Source organism: Perca fluviatilis, chromosome 7, assembly GCF_010015445.1.
Source record: "Perca fluviatilis chromosome 7, GENO_Pfluv_1.0, whole genome shotgun sequence".
Taxonomy (NCBI): Eukaryota; Metazoa; Chordata; class Actinopteri; order Perciformes; family Percidae; genus Perca; species Perca fluviatilis.
Window position 1 is genome coordinate 7,199,990 of NC_053118.1, and position 18,434 is coordinate 7,218,423.

The following is an 18,434-nucleotide window of genomic DNA, read 5'->3' on the forward strand; positions in this document are numbered from 1 at the left end:
AACTTCACAAAGTCTGAATCAGCCAGTAGGAGTGTGTCAAGCTGCCATGTCCGTTTTGTCCTCTGAGTCGGAAGAGTTACCTTAATACTAACTGGGGCGTGATCAGAGATAATGATTGGATCATATTTACAATCTGTAATAGCATTAAGCAAATAGGGGTCAACCAAAAAAAAATCTATCCTGGAAAATGACTTGTGTACATTAGAGTAATACGAGTACTCCCTCTTAGTGGGATGTTTGAATCTCCATGGGTCTATAAGTTTATGTATATCTATGAACGACTGGATTGTTTGCACATATTTAGATGGTCTTGGTACAGACTGAGAAGAGCGATCCAAGACAGAGTCCATCACCAGGTTGTAATCCCCAGCCATAATCAAATGATAACTATCCAGGTTAGGGATGGAGCTTAGCATCTTTAAAAAAAAAAACTATCATCATCAAAGTTTGGGCCATAAATACTGACCAATACTAAGCGAAGTTGAAACAGCTCTCCCATAACCATCACATATCTGCCATTTGGATCCAAGATAGTGTCTGATACAATGAAAGGAATCTTTTTATTAAGAAGTATAGCTACTCCTCTACTTTTACAGTTAAATTGTTTTGCCCCACCCATTCTTTGTGAATTTTAGACTGGTCTCGATTTTGAAGGTGGGTTTCCTGTAGGAAAGCAATACCAACCCCAAGATATCGTAAGTGAGAGAGAACCCTTTTTCTCGATTGCCTGATTCAGACCCTTCACATTCCAGCTTATAATTTTCATGTCATCTTTACCTGGGACAAGATGTGAATTACTCTGTCATTAGAACCACTCAATTCAAAAATACCTGCGTCTACCCCATTTAGATGATTAAAAAAGCCGGATAGGTGCACAAACTGTATATAGAACAAATGCCACATCAAAACTACTACATATAACACATAAACAAGCCTTAAGAAGGCTATCCCCCCCAGAAAACTTCAAACTGCAGCAAACCTGCATTTGCATGCTACCCGCAACGATGGATACTGTTTTCAACCATTGATGAACCTCTCCAACAGTATATTAAGTGACCTGTGACATCCATAAGATATCCATAGATCGCAGAAAGTCACTGTAGGGAGACCGGTGGTGATCATAAAGAGAACCAAAAATAAAAAAAAATAAGCATTTAGGAGGGCATAAATATATAGTGTTACGTGTGATGTGTATACACACCTTCATACACAGAACGTCCACTGCCACTATGAACAATGCTAACAAAATAATACCATAAAAATAGAAAATACTGTCAGAAAATATGACAGAATAGCCATATCAAATGATACCACCGTCTCTTTTATATGATTACTGACGTCGTTGGCCCGATCATCAACATTACCTCACTTACCATTCTCCGCAGCGATTACATTGTTATTGATGTAGGCCAGCGCCCCCGCAGGGTCGGTGAACTTCATACGTTTCCTGTTTTGTGTGAACTGCAGAGTGGCTGGGTAGTAGAGGCCGAACTGGATCTTTGCGGCGTGGAGCCGTGGACTCGTAGAAGGCTGTGCGTTTTTTGACATCCGGGCTGTAGTCAGGGAAGATGTGAAGTCTTGATCCGTTGAAGTAGAGTGGGCCCTTCTGTCTGGCGAGGCGTAGGATCAACTCTTTAGTTTGAAAGTGATGGAGCTTGACAATGAATGGCCGCGGTTTATTGTCGCCATCCGCTGGTTTTGGGGCCAAACTCCTGTGGGCTCTATCCACCGACGGCGGCTTCTCAAAACTGTCTTCCCCAAGCACATCGATGAGTAGTTTGGTGATAAATTCTGTTGGTCGTGGGCCCTCCGCATTTTCTGATATCCCCACAATGCGTATATTCTGCCGTCTAGTGTAGTTTTCCAAGTACGCCACCTTCTCCCTCAAAGCATCGTTCTCTTTAGCCAGCGAAGTATGGGAAGCTTCCACGCTGCTCAGTCTCTTGTCAAACTCATTCAGTCCGTCCTCCAGATCAATAATTCGTTGGCCATACACACTCAGGATCGAATGTAGAGAGGCAATAGACGCCCGGTTCTCCTCCCGAAACGAGTCGATAGAGGCTTGCACAGCAGTAACATTTGCCAGCGCGTCCATGTTGTTAGCATTAGCACCTGTGTCTGCGCTAACGCTAGCAGAAGATTTCGAATCGCCTTGTGTTGTGGTCTTCCCACTTTGTTGTTTGGCCGGTTTGGGAGGCATTCATCCACTCATAAGGTAGTAAAGTCACTTACTGTGTGTTACCAACGGAGTTTGAATGGTTACGAGGTCCAAAATGTATACATTTTATAGATTTCTGTGGGAGCTGTCGTCTACTCACTACTCAAGTTCAAGTTACTTTATTTATACCCGAAGGTAGATTTTGTTTGCAGTAGAGTCACACATCATCACATTATCACACATCCTCACATTATCACACATCCTCACATTATCACACATCATCAAAAAAGTTCTTATCGGTCCAGAATAAGATAATACATAGGCCTACATAAAGATCGTACGAGTAAAAAGATTTAATACGAGTAAAAAAAAAGTAAAAGATTTTGTTTGCAGTAGACTCCTCATACACACATATAAAAGCAAAGGAGTAAAAGAGTGCATACATAAAAAAAACAAAAAAAACAAGAGTAAACACTAGCTATAACTTATTCCTCAATGTAATGGCTGCAGGAACAAAACTGTTCTCATGCTCAAGCGTGCCAAGGAGCCCATTTTATAATAGTTAAGCATGGGGGACACTCACATTTCTGTATGATAAAGTATTAGCATGGAGCCTGTACGTAATGTATGCCAAATGATTAGCATGGGCCTACTGTCACTATTTGTTCTGTATGATAATGTATGCTGATAACATGGACTACATGAATAACTCTATCATACACAAACATGAATATTATTAGGATTTCATGAAGGACATTTGATCTGTTTATAAACTGTGCCATGAGATGGATTTCTCCCTGTATAAATGTATAACTTTTCAGTGATTCTCAGGAGCCAAAACCGACATGTATCCATTATCATTGACCAGCTAAACTGTAGGCTCCATGCTACTGCAGCACTTTAGTCTACACAGTGCTAAATGACAGCAGCGTTCCATGCTAACACTTTAGCATACACAATGCCTATTAACACCAGGCCTCATACTAGTCTTACTCTCTAGTATTACTCTGGCCCTTCCACACAGAATTCCCAGTATAGAAGAATTAACAGTCAGGGGTTGTTCACATATCTTTAAACCAATCCGATTGGTCTTGGGCGGCGATAAGCTCCGGACGCATCAATGGTGACTCGGCAAAATAGTCTCTGGAAGGAACTTCTTTTCGTGGAACATTTGCACCTTGCAAAAGAAAACGCCACATACAATATAAATTAATTTAACTATTCACACAATACAGTAATGTGAGCTATTTAAATTAGCTGATACATGGTTAAACCTCATTGGCTCTTACCAGTGTATCACCGTGTGTACTTCGTCCACAGCAATCCCACCAGTCGCTCCCAAAACGTCCCCTTTTAGAGAGGAAATGCCCTAAACATATTCTTTGTAAATCTTTACAATCATTCTCCGAAAGAACCAAGCAGGCCTGCCTTGTTGCACCGTCCACATTTTATTCAAAACTTGACATTCTCCGCCGGTAACGTTGATGTTGCTCTATGCGACCGGAGTTTAAAGGGATGATAGAATGATTATATAGGGTATTTTACACTGTTCCTTAAGGTCTCCTAATGGGGTATGTAACATTGGTTGGGCTGAAAATTGCCCGAATGCTATTTTATTAGGCCCTTAACTACCCTGTGAATATGGCTCTATTTGTAACAAGAGCTTTTCTTCCAAATATGGTATGCTAATGAATATTCAGAATGAGCTACGCGCTGATTGGTTTGAGCAAACTACATAGAAACATATGGGAGACTCGGCAGCAGGCCTCATATTTCAGACACTGCAAAGTTATACATTGTTTGTCGGGCTATTTCGTTATTAAATTCACTTCTGAGACTTTTTTAAGCGAGAAATCAACTATATAAAGCTCAAATATGGGCCTTTTTACGAAAATTGATGGCTAATTGCAAATTTGGTAAGACTGTGTGTCGGAGTTCAGCCGCTGGTGCTGCCTCGCCGCCCGCTTGTGCTGCCTCGCCGCCCGCCGGTGCTGCCTCGCCGCCCGGCCTGCCTTCCTTCACGGACCCCGGCCTGCTATGAGGTACTTGGAGCTCCGTCACGGCTGACAGCCCACAGCAGGGACTACCAACACCGCTGCCCTGACAGAGCTCCAGGGCCTTCAACTCCTCTCTTCCTGCTAGCTAAATGGCCCGTTGTGTGAGAGTGAGAGATCCGTCAGCGAGCTTGTTACACCAGCAATCGCTTACCACATGTTACACACATGTCACGCCACTTATACAAAATCTAACTATATGTCTTATAAACCTAACAACGGTGTCCGATTTCAAGTTAATATTTGTGAAGACTAGCTAGCTAGCTAGGTGTTTCATTAGCTGTGACTGTCCCTTCAATCCTAGCTACAAATCACGGATAGTTAGCTTCCTTTTCGCTTTAATTCGAGTATATTTACAGTTTGAATTTCGTCACACCACTTACACAACATCTAACTAAATGTCTTAAAAACCTAACAACGGTGTCCGATTTCAAGTTAATTAATTTTTGTGAATTCCAGAGGAATTCTAAGAGGAGGCTAGCTAGCTCTCATTGATAGAGCTCCATCCACCCGCAGGCTCTATCATTGAGACTCAGGGACAAGCGGCGTTTATTTCCCCAATCGTTTGTTTAAATAACTCAACACATTATAATTACACACATTAAAAGAGTAACTGGAACCTGTGGTAAGAGAATGCTGGCGTAACAAGCTCGCTGACCGCGCTTTCACTCACATACACCGGGCATTTAGCTAGCAGGAAGAGGGGAGTTGGAGGCCCTGGAGCTCTGTCAGAGCAGCGGCGTTTCGTAGTCCATTAGCCCAAAACGGTGACTTTGCGCGGGTATGAGGTGCTGTGGGCTGCCAGCCGTGACTGAGCTCCATCTACCTCACAGCAGGCCGGGGTCTGCGAAGGAAGGCAGGCCAGGCGGCGAGGCAGCTACACAGGCAGCACCAGCCTCTGAACTCCGACACAGTCGGACAAAATTTGCAATTAGATATACATTTTCGTAAAACGTCCCGTATTTGACCTCTTGATTTCTCGCATAAAAAAGTCTCAGAAGTGAATTTAATGGTAAAATAGCATATGAACAATGTATACAATTTCTGAGATCTGCACGACCTAGATTCAGAAGACATGTGTAGATTGTGTAGCCTATGCAAATGTTGGGGCGTGACAAAGAGAAAGACTAGAGCCAAATGAGGAGGAGCCGCAATAGTTGACGTCAACTATGAGGCTCGTTGAGATTCGCCCGTTTTCAGAGGCAGTTTCAAATAGTGAGATTTGCAGAGAAAAGAGGTGTCAATGGGATTTAGAGGTTCTATATATGTCCTAGTTACCCACTAAACTGTCATTATTCAACTATGACAAGGTAAAATCAGTTTTGCATTCTATCACCCCTTTAAAGTTAACTGAAAGAAAGCGGAAAGTGAGGGACATCTGGTGAAAATAGTTCCCGCAGCGGCGCGGGAACTATCCCATAAATGAACCGTTGTTATACAGTACAGGCCAAAAGTTTGGACACACCTTCTGATTCAATGCGTTTCCTTTATTTTCATGACTATTTACATTGTAGATTCTCACTGAAGGCATCAAAACTATGAATGAACACATATGGAATTATGTACTTAACAAAAAAGTGTGAAATAACTTAAAACATGTCTTATATTTTAAATTCCTCAAAATAGCCACCCTTTGCTCTGATTACTGCTTTGCACACTCTTGGCATTCTCTTGATGAGCTTCAAGAGGTAGTCACCTGAAATGGTTTTCCAACAGTCTTGAAGGAGTTCCCAGAGATGCTTAGCACTTGTTGGCCCTTTTGCCTTCACTCTGCGGTCCAGCTCACCCCAAACCATCTTGATTGGGTTCAGGTCCGGTGACTGTGGAGGCCTCAGGTCATCTGGCGCAGCACTCCATCACTCTCCTTCTTGGTCAAATAGCCCTTACACAGCCTGGAGGTGTGTCTGGGGTCATTGTCCTGTTGAAAAATAAATGATGGTCCAACTAAACGCAAACACTTTAGCAGACACAGTTTTGGAGTGTTTGCTAACGCGTTAATATTGCGCTTCAGAGCCAATTACCTGTCAGGGACACAATTGTTTATACACTCAGTACTCAAAACCTGACCATCAAAGTTCAATGCAATCCAAACCTCACTGTACTCCATTAACCTAGCGGGAGACGAGGGTCGGGGTGGGGGTGGGGGTGGCAGTGGCAGTGGCCGCAGCTCTGCCAGGGCAGCCATGCCCTCTGGGAGCTCATTAGGGCGTTTTAGAGGGAGCATGAATAGAGGGATTGCAGATTAGTGTCAGCTGATGGAGGGGAGTGGAGGACAGGGGAAGACGGACATGAAGAGGGTTAGAGGGATAGAGCAGAGCAGCGAGGCAGCACACCATGTGATACAGCCTCCTCTCTCCTGTGGCCAATTAGGGAGCGACTGGGGTGTCGCGCGCCCCACACACACACATCACACATACTGTACATATACTCACACACACGCCACACATACATACACACACACACACACACACACACATGTAACCTTTCATCCTGTGGCCATGGCGACGGTTGGTTCTTGTTTGCCTCTCACACACTGTGTTGAACAGCTGTTCAGCTGTCTGAGCCACACACACACACACGGGCAGCCTTGCCTGCTTCTAGCATCCAAGCATCTGTTCACATGACGTCTGCAGGTCTGATGTTGTTATGTCTGCACTTTTTTAACATGCACCGGAAGACTGAGATGTTTACCAGAGATGGTCTGGTAAAGCTTGGCGGTCATAAAGCGCGATAAAGCCTCAGAATGAAGCGCAAGCCGATTATTACAGTCCGAAAATTATAGCATTGACACAGGCAAATTGGGAAGGATTATAATCGGAGCTCGTCTTTCTCATGGGGTTTAAATCGGTATAGTTCCGTGATGTGATGGATGAAAACATGATCACCACATGTAATGGAATTATGACCAGCTATGCATAAAGATGCACTTCAACGGTTTGAATGACCAACTTCGAACTACATTCAAAGCTCAAAAACCTAAAGAAAACTCCAAGGCACTCTCTCACATGTCTATTCCATTACAATAAAGGCATGTAATCAGTTTAAAAAGAGAGTGCCTTGAAGTTTTCTGTTGGTTTTTGTACCCAAGGACACCCCAAACTTAAGTCCGTTCAATCCAGGAAACACTTCTCCAAAACAATTTAATAGGTTCAAAGGGCCTGTGAAGGTTACATCATTTTGTTCAGAGCTTTTAAGAGTGATTTAAAATGTGCCTCGCACTCTGATGGATAATTATTATTCAAGGAGTGATTTTTCTTTGAACCTTCTTTTGCATCGACGTCTGATGGAGCTGACTATAGTGGGCACAGAAAAAGAAAAAATGATGTTCCAATGTCAGCGTTACAACACAGATGGACGTTCCTGTCAAAGTGAATATTTTTTTTCCCGATTTCTTTATTTTTATTTCGAACAAAAAAATAACAATAAAATCAAATTATAAAAAATTAAGTAAGCAACACACCAAAAGCAAAAACAATATCTATAAAGTGTTACAAATAATGGTAACACTTTACTTGAAGGTATCTACATAAGAGTGACATGACGCTGTCATGAACACATGACACTGTCATGACACATGAACCCTAACCCTAACTTGTCATGACAAAAACCGAATGACACTTACTAAAAGAAGCGTTATGTCATAAACGTTTATGACTTGTTCATAATGTTTGTGACACGTTCATGACAGTGTCATGTCACTCTTGTGTAGATACCTTCAAGTAAAGTGTAACCCATGTGGCTACTTAATATGCACGTGAATGACAAATGAGGCATACATGACGAATGCGTAGCCTGCTTATCAGTCCATTCATTGTTAAAGCTTGGGCTTTCCACGTCAACTTTTTTTTTTTCTTTGACAGTGACATGTTTACCTGACAACAGGCCTTTCTTCCTGCAAGCATTTTCCACCAATCAGGACGCTGCATACTACAACAACCATGTCTCTGTAGTCACAGACTTTAACCATCACTCCTCAGTGAACTGCCTCCTAGTCTGAGATGTTTTTTCTAGTTAAAGAGCCAGTTATCATTATGGAGTTTCCATAATACATGTAAAAAATATATAGCATTAATTCAGTAAGAAAGTGAAAATGCTGTAACGCTAGTTATTGTTAGCGTTAACCGTTAACACGTCGTTATTACATAAAAGTACTTTCGGGACGCGGATAGAGTAAGAACACGGACACAGCTTTGACTGTGTAACTTGGTCCATTTTTAAGCGTAGGACAACTCAAGACTTATAACAAAATGTTCTTCATCATCTCCTCATCACATCCCTCCGCCAACCCAACTGTTACTGCGTTACAGGCAGGGTACAACATGTAAGATAGCTCCCTTGTTAACTCAAGGAACAGAATACACTATGAAGCTCCAATTAATGGAAATATGTGACTTATTTCAGTAACCCTAAAAAGGTCATCTGTTAACTAAATATTCACAAAATAAATCTCATCTTACATTCTTCCCTTTCTTCACATGAAATGTCCCCATTTCAATAAATCTCATCTTACAATATCAAACAAGAATAGGCGTATTAGGTATAAATACATTTTATTTTCTTTATTTGAAAAGTCTGGCCCCCGGAGTGTCTGCTTAGAAAAATTCTGGCCCTTGGAAAAATGTTGATGACCCCTGCTCTATACTGTATGATTTGGCCTTGTGTATGGGTTCATGTAAAATTATGTTATTATTCGTTTAACCATCCACCTTGTTGAATCCCAGTCCTTGACGAGTTCTTTGCAATATTCCAATATGCTTATACTTATAATAAGATCATAGATTAGTGCGGTGGCTGCAGTGTGCAGCAGGTGGCAGTGTTGCATCACCGTCCTCTGCACACAGTGACTGCATCACTCCTCTGCTTATGATTCAACACATTTTCACTATTATTTTCCATCCCAAACCTCTCAGTCCAGTCTGTATTTCAGACGGTGTGGCTTGACCTCAGAGTTGAAGCGCCACTTCTTTTTTTTTTCCACATTTATGTGGTTATGAAAAGGCTCCACAGACACTTCCTGGTTTCCAGTCATGAGTGGCTTTAGCTCTCCGCCTCTGCTCTCCTCTACAGTCGGACTGATATATCAGGCCAGGCTTACGCTGCTGCCCGAGCGACACGCATTTGATCCATCAATTGAATCTTTATCGTCCCGATTTTGCTGAAGCAGCATATTGAGTTTCCCTAAATGATCATTCAAGGTTGTGTTTTCGTAACTGAAACAAATGACGGAGTGCCATCCAGCCGGGTGAAGTCAGATCTCCCACTTTTGAGCCAAATTGAAATTTTGAACACATCAAACACTTCATTTTCTGCATTCAGGGGAATTTTTCTGCAACAATTTGTTTCCTTTCCTGCATCACGTTATGGTGCAAATGTCTTTATTTATGTAAAGGAAATTATAATAGGTTTTTGGGGGGGTTACACTGGCCAGTTTTGACTATTGGGGAGGTTGTAACCCCCCCCATCCCTCCTGTAAATTATGCCTATGCTAACATACAAACAGCCATCCACTCAAACCATTCATATGGTCTACGTAAGTGCCTTAAGTACAGTAAAACACTCCAAAAATACAAAACACATATATATATATATAGATGGGTAGATAGATAGATAGATAGATAGATAGATAGATAGATAGATAGATAGATAGATAGATAGATAGATAGATAGATAGATAGATAGATAGATTCTGGGGGAAATAATACATTTAAAAAATGGTAGGCAAAAAAATATATCTAATATTAGAACCATGCTCATCATCTCTTGCCTCTTCCTCTCACCTCCACACCTTCCCTCTGTTTGTTCTGGGCCACTGGGGCTGGCAGCCTTCACCTCTGGCAGCCGGGACGCTTTGGCCAGTTCAGACCGGCCCTGGCACTGGACCGGCTGACTGGACCCACTGTGGGCTATAGCTGGCGGACTGAAGGCTGAAACTGAAAGGCAGTTGGGTGGTTGGCTGGAAGGATTAGACTGGCAGTGTGGGAGGTGGACTACCTCGCTGGGTGGCCGGCTAGCTCGTGTGCTAGCCGGTCAATTGGCAGCCCAGCCTGACTGTGTGTCCACATGGCGGTTTTTGGCGGAGATTAGGAGAACAGGGCAGAGCCTCACACACTCGCAGCATCCCAAACATAGCAGTGAAGAGACTGTCTCACATTATAACTCAGTCTCAAAATTACAACAATTTCTTGTGGTCTGGCTTTGGAGCAGACGTACATAGTTCATAGAGTATTACTCAAGAGCATTTCTGAAGCGATAGGAGCCACTCCTTAAGCTGGGAAAGTCATTAACAAAGCAACACTCATTGCAGTAAAATTCAAACTATTTTAACTGGTTTGTTCTATAGTCATACTTACAGCAAGTGTGGTTGACACAGCCAATTATAGACCTTTGGCAAACAGGAAAAGCACATGTGCAATTAATTACTTTAATTAGGGCTACATTTCTTTAAGGCAATCCGGCACGCTTCATGGCCTTCTCAGACACTGAACAACACATTGTTCATGTTATTAGTTTCACCTGAGCTTTTCCTGCCATGACTTCCTGCTTGTAGAAACTGCACCTTTTAACCCCATCTATTAAGTCCAGTTTTGTCTCAGTTATTTTGTGCCACTAAGATTGACTCTACTATTTAGGTTAAAGTAAATTTGAAGTTTTGAACAGGATGTATTGGTTTTAATGTGGTGAGTTCATGCCATGATCTTTAAACACACTGGTTGTCAAACGAAGAGTGGTTCCAAAATCCAAATCATTCAGAGAAGCTCAAGCTCTGTATCGTAAGAGTTATCGTAAATACCCATACAGACAAGTAAAGGCCAGTCACCAATTGAGACATTGTAAATTCAGTATACGTTTCCACAGCACTCGTTCCATCAGTACAACAGCTTTGTGTCGTACTAACCACGGAGTTCACCTTTTAGCAAAAACCCTGTTTTCATTCACCAATTAAAGGGTAACTACCATTTTTTTTCCCAACCTGGACCCTATTTTCTTAGCTTTTTGTGTCTAATTGATGGGAACAACAATCTTAACAATCTAACCATAATCAAATCCGCGAAATTGTCGACAGAAACAAAATTGAACTATGAAAAGCCGTTTTGGGTCGTCGTCCACTTTTCAAACAATCACAACTCCAGCTTTGCTTGAAATAAACACAAAGTTTACCGATTTACATGTGAAAATATGTTGGCTCTATACACGCTAAAAGTAATGTTTTTTTTAATGGAGTCTGGTGGGTTTAGCACTAGCGACCTCAGAGCTGTTTCTGGTTAAACAGAAAGGTCTTAAAGAGGTTTTAAAAAGGCCTATCTCTGTAGGGCACCTTTCCATAATGTTGACAGTCACTTTGAATAATAATCTGAGCCTGTCGGCAGCAAAAACAGAAAATTGACGATGCACGCTTGCCCCATAGGGTCACATAGCAGCCTGGTCTGTGGCTGCTGGTTACAGCGTTCACATTTAATACTCGACCAATTTCAAAGATTGTTGTTCCCATAGGTCAATAGGTTCCAGGTTGAAAAACAACGGTAGTTACCCTTTAACTCCCATTAATTCTATTCTGCAAATTTAGTTAAAATATTCTTAGGTTGCCTTTACACCTGAGCAGTTTGGGCCATTATAACTAAACCCTGGGGCGTTTTGGTCGGATAGTCCGGTTGGTTTGGGGCGGTGTGAAAGCTCATTCAAACTCTAATGCGGACCAAACAACCGAACTCTGGTCCGCTTGAACACTAGGGGGGTCTTCTGTTATCTTCCAAGTGCTCTAGAGTTGAGTTCACTTTGCAGTAGGTGAGAAGGCGATCCGACCCGAATATAGGAAGTGAACCGAAAAACATCATAAACTTCATTTACTAGCCTGCCATTTCAACCTCGCACACAATTTACAGACTTCTATATGATTTAAGGCACATATCTTCAACAGGGGGTCTGCGACCAAATTATTGTTTGCGGAAAAAAAAGTAAAGTTAAAAAAAAAAAGAAAAATTAAAATTACTCAAAATATACTATACATTAATCTTAATCCTACATTAGTATTAAACATTTTTTTTTGCCTCTTTGTGAAAAAAATACATTTAACTTACACAATATTGATGATGCTTACTATAGGTAAGGTAGCCACTATCGTAGCCATCCACAGATGTAGTTTAAGGATTCCCTGTGCCATCCACACGTATGTTTAACATGATGTATAAATATTGTGAGAATATCCATCCAACCATCCATCCAACCAGTTTAATATGCAGCTCAGTTTTATACAATATACTGTATGTAGTAGGGGGTCCCAGCTTCGTCTCCCTTTCAGTTAAGGGGTCCTTAGCCTAAACTCATCATCATCACCATCATCATCATCTCTATCTCTCTCATTAGCCAAAAAAACCAAGACCTTACAAATTTGGTGTTGCTCCATAATTTCTGAGACCAGAAGTGTCGGCCGGTTTCACTCAGACATTCTGTCCAATAGACCAGTGACCGTTTCCACCGTGGGACATTTGTTTACTATTTTTGGTGCTCTTGTCATCATACCAACTGCTGTAATTATTATGAATCATATTTCTGTACATCAGTGTCTCTGTGTCCCAGCCGGCAGCCGCAGATGGCCGCCCACCAATAGCCTGGGTCTGTCCAAGGTTTCTGCCTGTTTAAAGGCACTGTCGCACCAAATGCTTGCTCTTGGGGTGGAATTACTGGAATCGCTGGGTCTTTGTAAATACAGAGTGTGGTGTGAATGCAAACCCAACCAAACGAACAATGCAACAATATTGAAACTTCACCCCCCCCCTATAGCACAGAGTCTACCAAACTATAGGTGGCAGGAAGTTCCAGTCTCTTCCTGCATATGTTTTAAATTAAATCCTGGCAGGAATGGAAGGGATATGCTCTTTGAGTTATGTAAGGCTTTCAGTATAAAAATGTTTTGCAGTACATTTGGAGTTTTATTGACAGTGGATTCACAGTGATTAGGAGAAATGAGCAACAGAATGTACTGGGTGAATGATAAAAGTGTTGAAAACTATTTGAGAGTTTACAGTATGTTTATAAAAGGCATTAAATGTTTGCAATTAAACAATGCAACATGTCATTATAATGGGATTAAGCTTGGCCTGCCACTGCATTTAGGAGCTTAGTTTGAAAGTGTTTTAGAAGAGTTCAGCGTGTGTGTAACTTTAATGTGATGTCAAGTCTCAGATGAATGACTATATTGTTGGTTTTTTTGTCTTCTCATTACAGACCGCTTCACAGTGTACAGCGCTAAGAAGCTCAGACAAGCGTGGAATAAGTAAGTGAACTGTGTGTGTGTGTGTGTGTTGTGTGTGTGTGTGTGTGTGTGTGTGTGTGTGTGTGTGTGTGTGTGTGTGTGTTTCCCTGCAATTATAAGGGTTTAGGTGAAGCACCCAAGCCGTTTTGGGCCCCACCCAAGCCGAATGAATGTGAGCATCAAAACAAACTAAAAGACTTTTCTCAGATCGAATGACCCCAGTGGACTTTTTTTCTTTGAGCTTTTTGAGTGTTATTTATCGATTATGTGCTCTAGCTTTTCCAACATTTTAGACACAGATACGTGCACCTTAGTCCTCCACAAACCGAGGGAAAACACTGAGTAAGTAAGTCTAGTGTTATGTCATAGGGTGTTGACACGCTATTATCCCAATTCCTGTCTTTAGAGCCAAACTCTTATGGGTAGAGAACACACTGTTAGTGCAGCTCACACACTCTTTACACACTCCTCTTCCTCTACCTTACACCCTTCCTGTAGCATACTGCATGTGTGTGTAATTCTGCTCTGGGACATCAGATGCATATGGCAGGAAAAGGTCACGGAGGCACCGTCGGGGCTCCTCCCAGATGTGTGCCACTGTTTGCCCCAGGCGTACATCTGGAGGGGAGACCACGGAGGGCAAAAGGGGAGCTGGTCTCTTTTCCTCAGGGGGAGTTTTTTTTAAAGCAGCACCAGGCGAGCTATTTATGTAAAACTCCAGCTGTCTAATCAACTGGAATCACAAAGTGTAGCTGCTTCAGCGAGGATCCATCCCCGCAATCATCACACGGGACTCCTAATACCTGTGTTCTTCCTGTGATTTATAATAATTACATAGGCCATCTGCGTCCATAATCCTATCTGTGCCTGTAATCTATGAAGTAAGAATTACACCGCAAATTACACATCATAACTCCATCCCTGTATGAATCCGAATCCAATGCAGGGTTGTGTTTTCCATTGCTGAGATCTTGGAACATAGTGACATGGCTAAACATAGGTTTACAGGCTGGAAACGAGCCGGCTGTCTAGCCAGTCGAACATATTTTTAGCGACGTAGCCATGATAGTTTAGCAATTCCTAATTATTATCATAACTGACGGGCCAGAGCTATGAACCGAGTTGTTATAACGTGAAGCACCCTCTGTGCATTGTTTAAAGTGTGCATTGTTTAAAGTGTTTCTTTGAGACTACCTGCTATTTTTCATTAAACAGGGAGGAAATAAAAGGAATAAGCAACAGTATGTGCACAACACTGGATAAGATCATAAAGAAAGACCCATTTTAAGGCCCTCTTCATGTAAGTTGATTTTCGAATTTAGAGGTGAATATTTTTTAAGAAACTTTTTTTTTGTGATGTTAAATTCAACCAACTGGCTGCAGCATTCAGGACCCTGGAGTTATGGAAACGTGAATTATTCATCTTGTATATTTTATAAATAGTACTGACTAGCCTGGCAGCACAGACTAATTCACAAATGTGTTTGGGTAGTGATGGCCAAATGAAGCTAGGTTTCTGAGCCCACTAGATGGCGCTTTTGTTAAACAAAGGGTTGAAAGCCCACTGAGCTGCCATTCCTTGAGTATTTTTCTTCAAACCGAGAGCGCCATCCAGTAGGCTCAGAAAACAGAGAAAATGCTTCACCAAGCTTCATTTGGTCATCGCTACGTTTGGGACCCCTTCAGTTCATTTTCGAGTTCCAAGGGGCGTTATCGACGGTGCGGTCAAACCTCTGCCTGCAATTAAATAGACCAGTAGACCAACCAATCAGAGCAGTGAAACGACGTAGCACTGAGCGACACGCGCAAGTTGGGGCGGTGGTGCAGCCGGGTCACAAACTTTCTAAAATTTGAACTAATGTAACTGGAGGAAAGGGCTGTGTGACAGCAAGATGAAGCGGTGAAAATATACTAAATATAGGGCCCACTTAAACTGATATAGATTTTTGTAGGTGTCTAAGATGCATTTAGCTGTTGCCCCCGTCCACAGCAGTCCATTGTCCAAGTCCACAGCGCTGTGGAGAAAGGTCTAGCAATGCGAGACTAGAAAACCTTAACCATAGTCAGTTCACAACGTAAAAGAGATGTATCCTTCGGGTTGGAGCAGCCAGGACACAATCCAATACTTTCTGCATCAAGTGTTGATACATTGGATTAGATAAATATATTGACTCCGTAGTGTTTATCCCGTCTAATCAAGGAGGACACGGAGGATCTCAAAGACAATGGACCCTTCAGGACAGGTAAACATCTTGTAGTTTTTTATGTCCTCTTCGTCTCCAAAAATGAGCGCCGCCGTTGTCCTTTCTTAGCAGTGACGTAAAACACATCGCTCGAGTTTCTGCGCGCGAAAGTGGCCGGACGACACCATTTTGTAAAAGTAGCCATACTGAGAAATCCAGAGAGAGTTGTGTGGAGCTGATAGTCTTAATTAGCTTTGTAGCAACTCATTTGGCAATGGCTTGAATGTAACGGGCGTTCATTAATATAAAATAGTTGTGCACAGGGTGCAATTTGTGAAAAAAGCAGAGGGGGGTGGGGGGCGTTTGATCATGCACAACAAAACAAAACCTGCACAAATTAAATCCCCCTTCCAATACCACCATGGATATAGTGCCATGCCGAAACACTTATTTATTAACTTCAATATTGAATGGAAAATATTCTCAAAATTAAATAGCACAACGTGGTGTCAACATAAAACACAGAGCTTTCAAGCCAGAGAGCGGAGTTCACTTTGGGGCGAAAACAAAATACCTTCACCCAGGAAACGCTCATTCGTTTCTTGGGAGAGTTTTAATCACCATCTTTTTCCTAAACTTAAATCTCCATTGTGTAATTTTTGGAGTTGATTCTCGGCAAAAAAAACTAATTCCACAAATATGTGCTCATTCATGTGTAATTACTTCCACCAACTAATCAAAGTCTTCTCATACGTGTAGAATCTGCCATTTAGAATCATTCAGAATACATACGAGCAAGTCGCTCGAATGGCGGCAGCCATGTTGCGCCTCCATCTTTAAAATACATTAGCCAAAGAGGGACATACCTCCTGCTTTCGCGCTTTTACACCCAGTGGCACTGTGACGAATGCCAGAGAGGGGGAGAAGATAATGGAGTCACTAAGGAAGTTAAAAAGAGAATTAAAACGACAACGCGACAGGCAAAGCAACAAGACTAAAGTTAATATTGGAGTGGCTTTTCCAAGATGGAAAGAGCTCATAAGGAGCAAGGATTTTAAAAGGGACGCCAAAGTTGCCTGCTTTCTTCTCAACAGATATTTTTGCCTATTTGTGTAAATTCAAAGTTGTATACTTGCTTGGCTAACTATAGCATGGTTGTGCATTACGCTAGAACGACGTCCAGGATACTTTTCCTCGAGTCAATAATGAAAAAGGATTGTCTACCTTGTAACATAAATGCAATGATGTCGTGATTTCCCTGGCAGACAACGCACGTGCATGTGCAGTTGTATCACTGACTAGCTACAGCTAGAACAGCTGCGTGTAAACAATGGAGATACTAAGAGCTCATTTCGGTTTCATTGACATTGTTCATACTGCTCAGAGAAATATATTAAAAACACAAACCTCCGTTGCTTCTCTCCTACGCTGTAAATATTGCCTTACACTAAAAATCACGTACAATATACAGAATAACGATAGCACTGATACTTTACTAACATCAGCTTGCATATGTTTGGGAACCTGATAGCTGATAGTAGGTAGTTAGCAATGTAATGGCACCAAAATAACGTCAAACTATTATTACAATGGAAGGAACGCTCACGGACGAAGTCGTACTTCTTGGAATAATACGGCCACCGTAGGAGTTATAATGCGCTTAGAACGGGAGGGGCTAGGAAGTAATATTCAGTTGGTTGTCATATACAATTTCACCGCTAGATGGGAGAACTTCGTACACAATGTAGCTTTAACTAGTCATTTTGGTGCCTAAACTTAACTGTCATTGCCGCATGACGCTCACTTTTTCTGTCTAAACTCCACTACCACGGCCCCTGAAAAGAGCATCATCTGGCGGTGCCTGTAGCCGGCTCACAGTCACCTGTTGGCGGCTAAAAAACTGCCGCTGGTAGCCGGGGTCCTGGAGCTCTGTAGCAGCTAAATACAACCAGCAACTGCTGATTTTATTGTTCTATGGCACTATAGACTGTTCACATTACATTTGTAATTAATGTAACATTATTTGGGGAAGTAGCACTGATCACTTTGAGGGGGGGGATACATATTGTCCCCACCGGGGATACAAATAATTCAGTAGAGGCAGGGATATGTATACCAGAAAGGGGGAAACCCCACGCATCCCCACTGGAAAATTGCACCCTGGTTGCGCACTATAGCTTTAAACATTTGTATATTAGCCAGTCCTTCCAGAAAAATGCAGAGTTTTTTTGTGATTGTTGCGGGCAAAAATTCTCGATTATGCGGCATGTTTTCTTAAAAAATGCGATGGAATATGCGGAATATTTATGCATGAAATTTATGCAATGAAATTGCAGGAAGACTTTGATGGAAAAGAGAAAAAAAAAGTGATTGCCCCAACACCCTTTTTTCGATGATGTTCATGTCGCATAATTACGTCACTTCATAACGTTCCCATGGCAACAGGGGAAAATGGCTGCTCTTGTGTGTAGTAAACGCAACATTTTTCAACTTTCTGCTAAGATAATGTGACTTTTTTACAACGAAAAATGCGGGTATTATTAAATTATTTTGCGCGGAAATCAGCAATTTATGCGGCGGAAAAATGTGACCCCCGCATAAATATGCAGACTTTGGCTGATTATGCATTGAATTATGCGATCGCATAATCGCGTTTTTCTGGAGGGACTGATTAGCTTTCTATAACCCATTTCTGTCGACTGTATACAGAATGTGACCACTATGGCAGCTGCATGCTAAGGCCTGTTTGCCCTCACAACACCCTCATCATCAAATGAGTCAGACACGGG

General features: G+C 41.9%; 1 protein-coding gene across 6 annotated transcripts in view; it reads left to right on the forward strand.

The window, feature by feature from the left end:
* The window catches only part of cdk14 (cyclin-dependent kinase 14), a 253,273-nt gene that overhangs the window by 160,827 nt on the left and 74,012 nt on the right, over positions 1 to 18,434 (forward strand). For all 6 annotated transcript variants that reach the window (XM_039805595.1, XM_039805596.1, XM_039805598.1 and 3 more), the window contains one exon: positions 13,435 to 13,483. In XM_039805595.1, the coding sequence (XP_039661529.1) occupies positions 13,435 to 13,483 (49 nt within the window). The remainder of the gene's footprint in view (positions 1 to 13,434; positions 13,484 to 18,434) is intronic.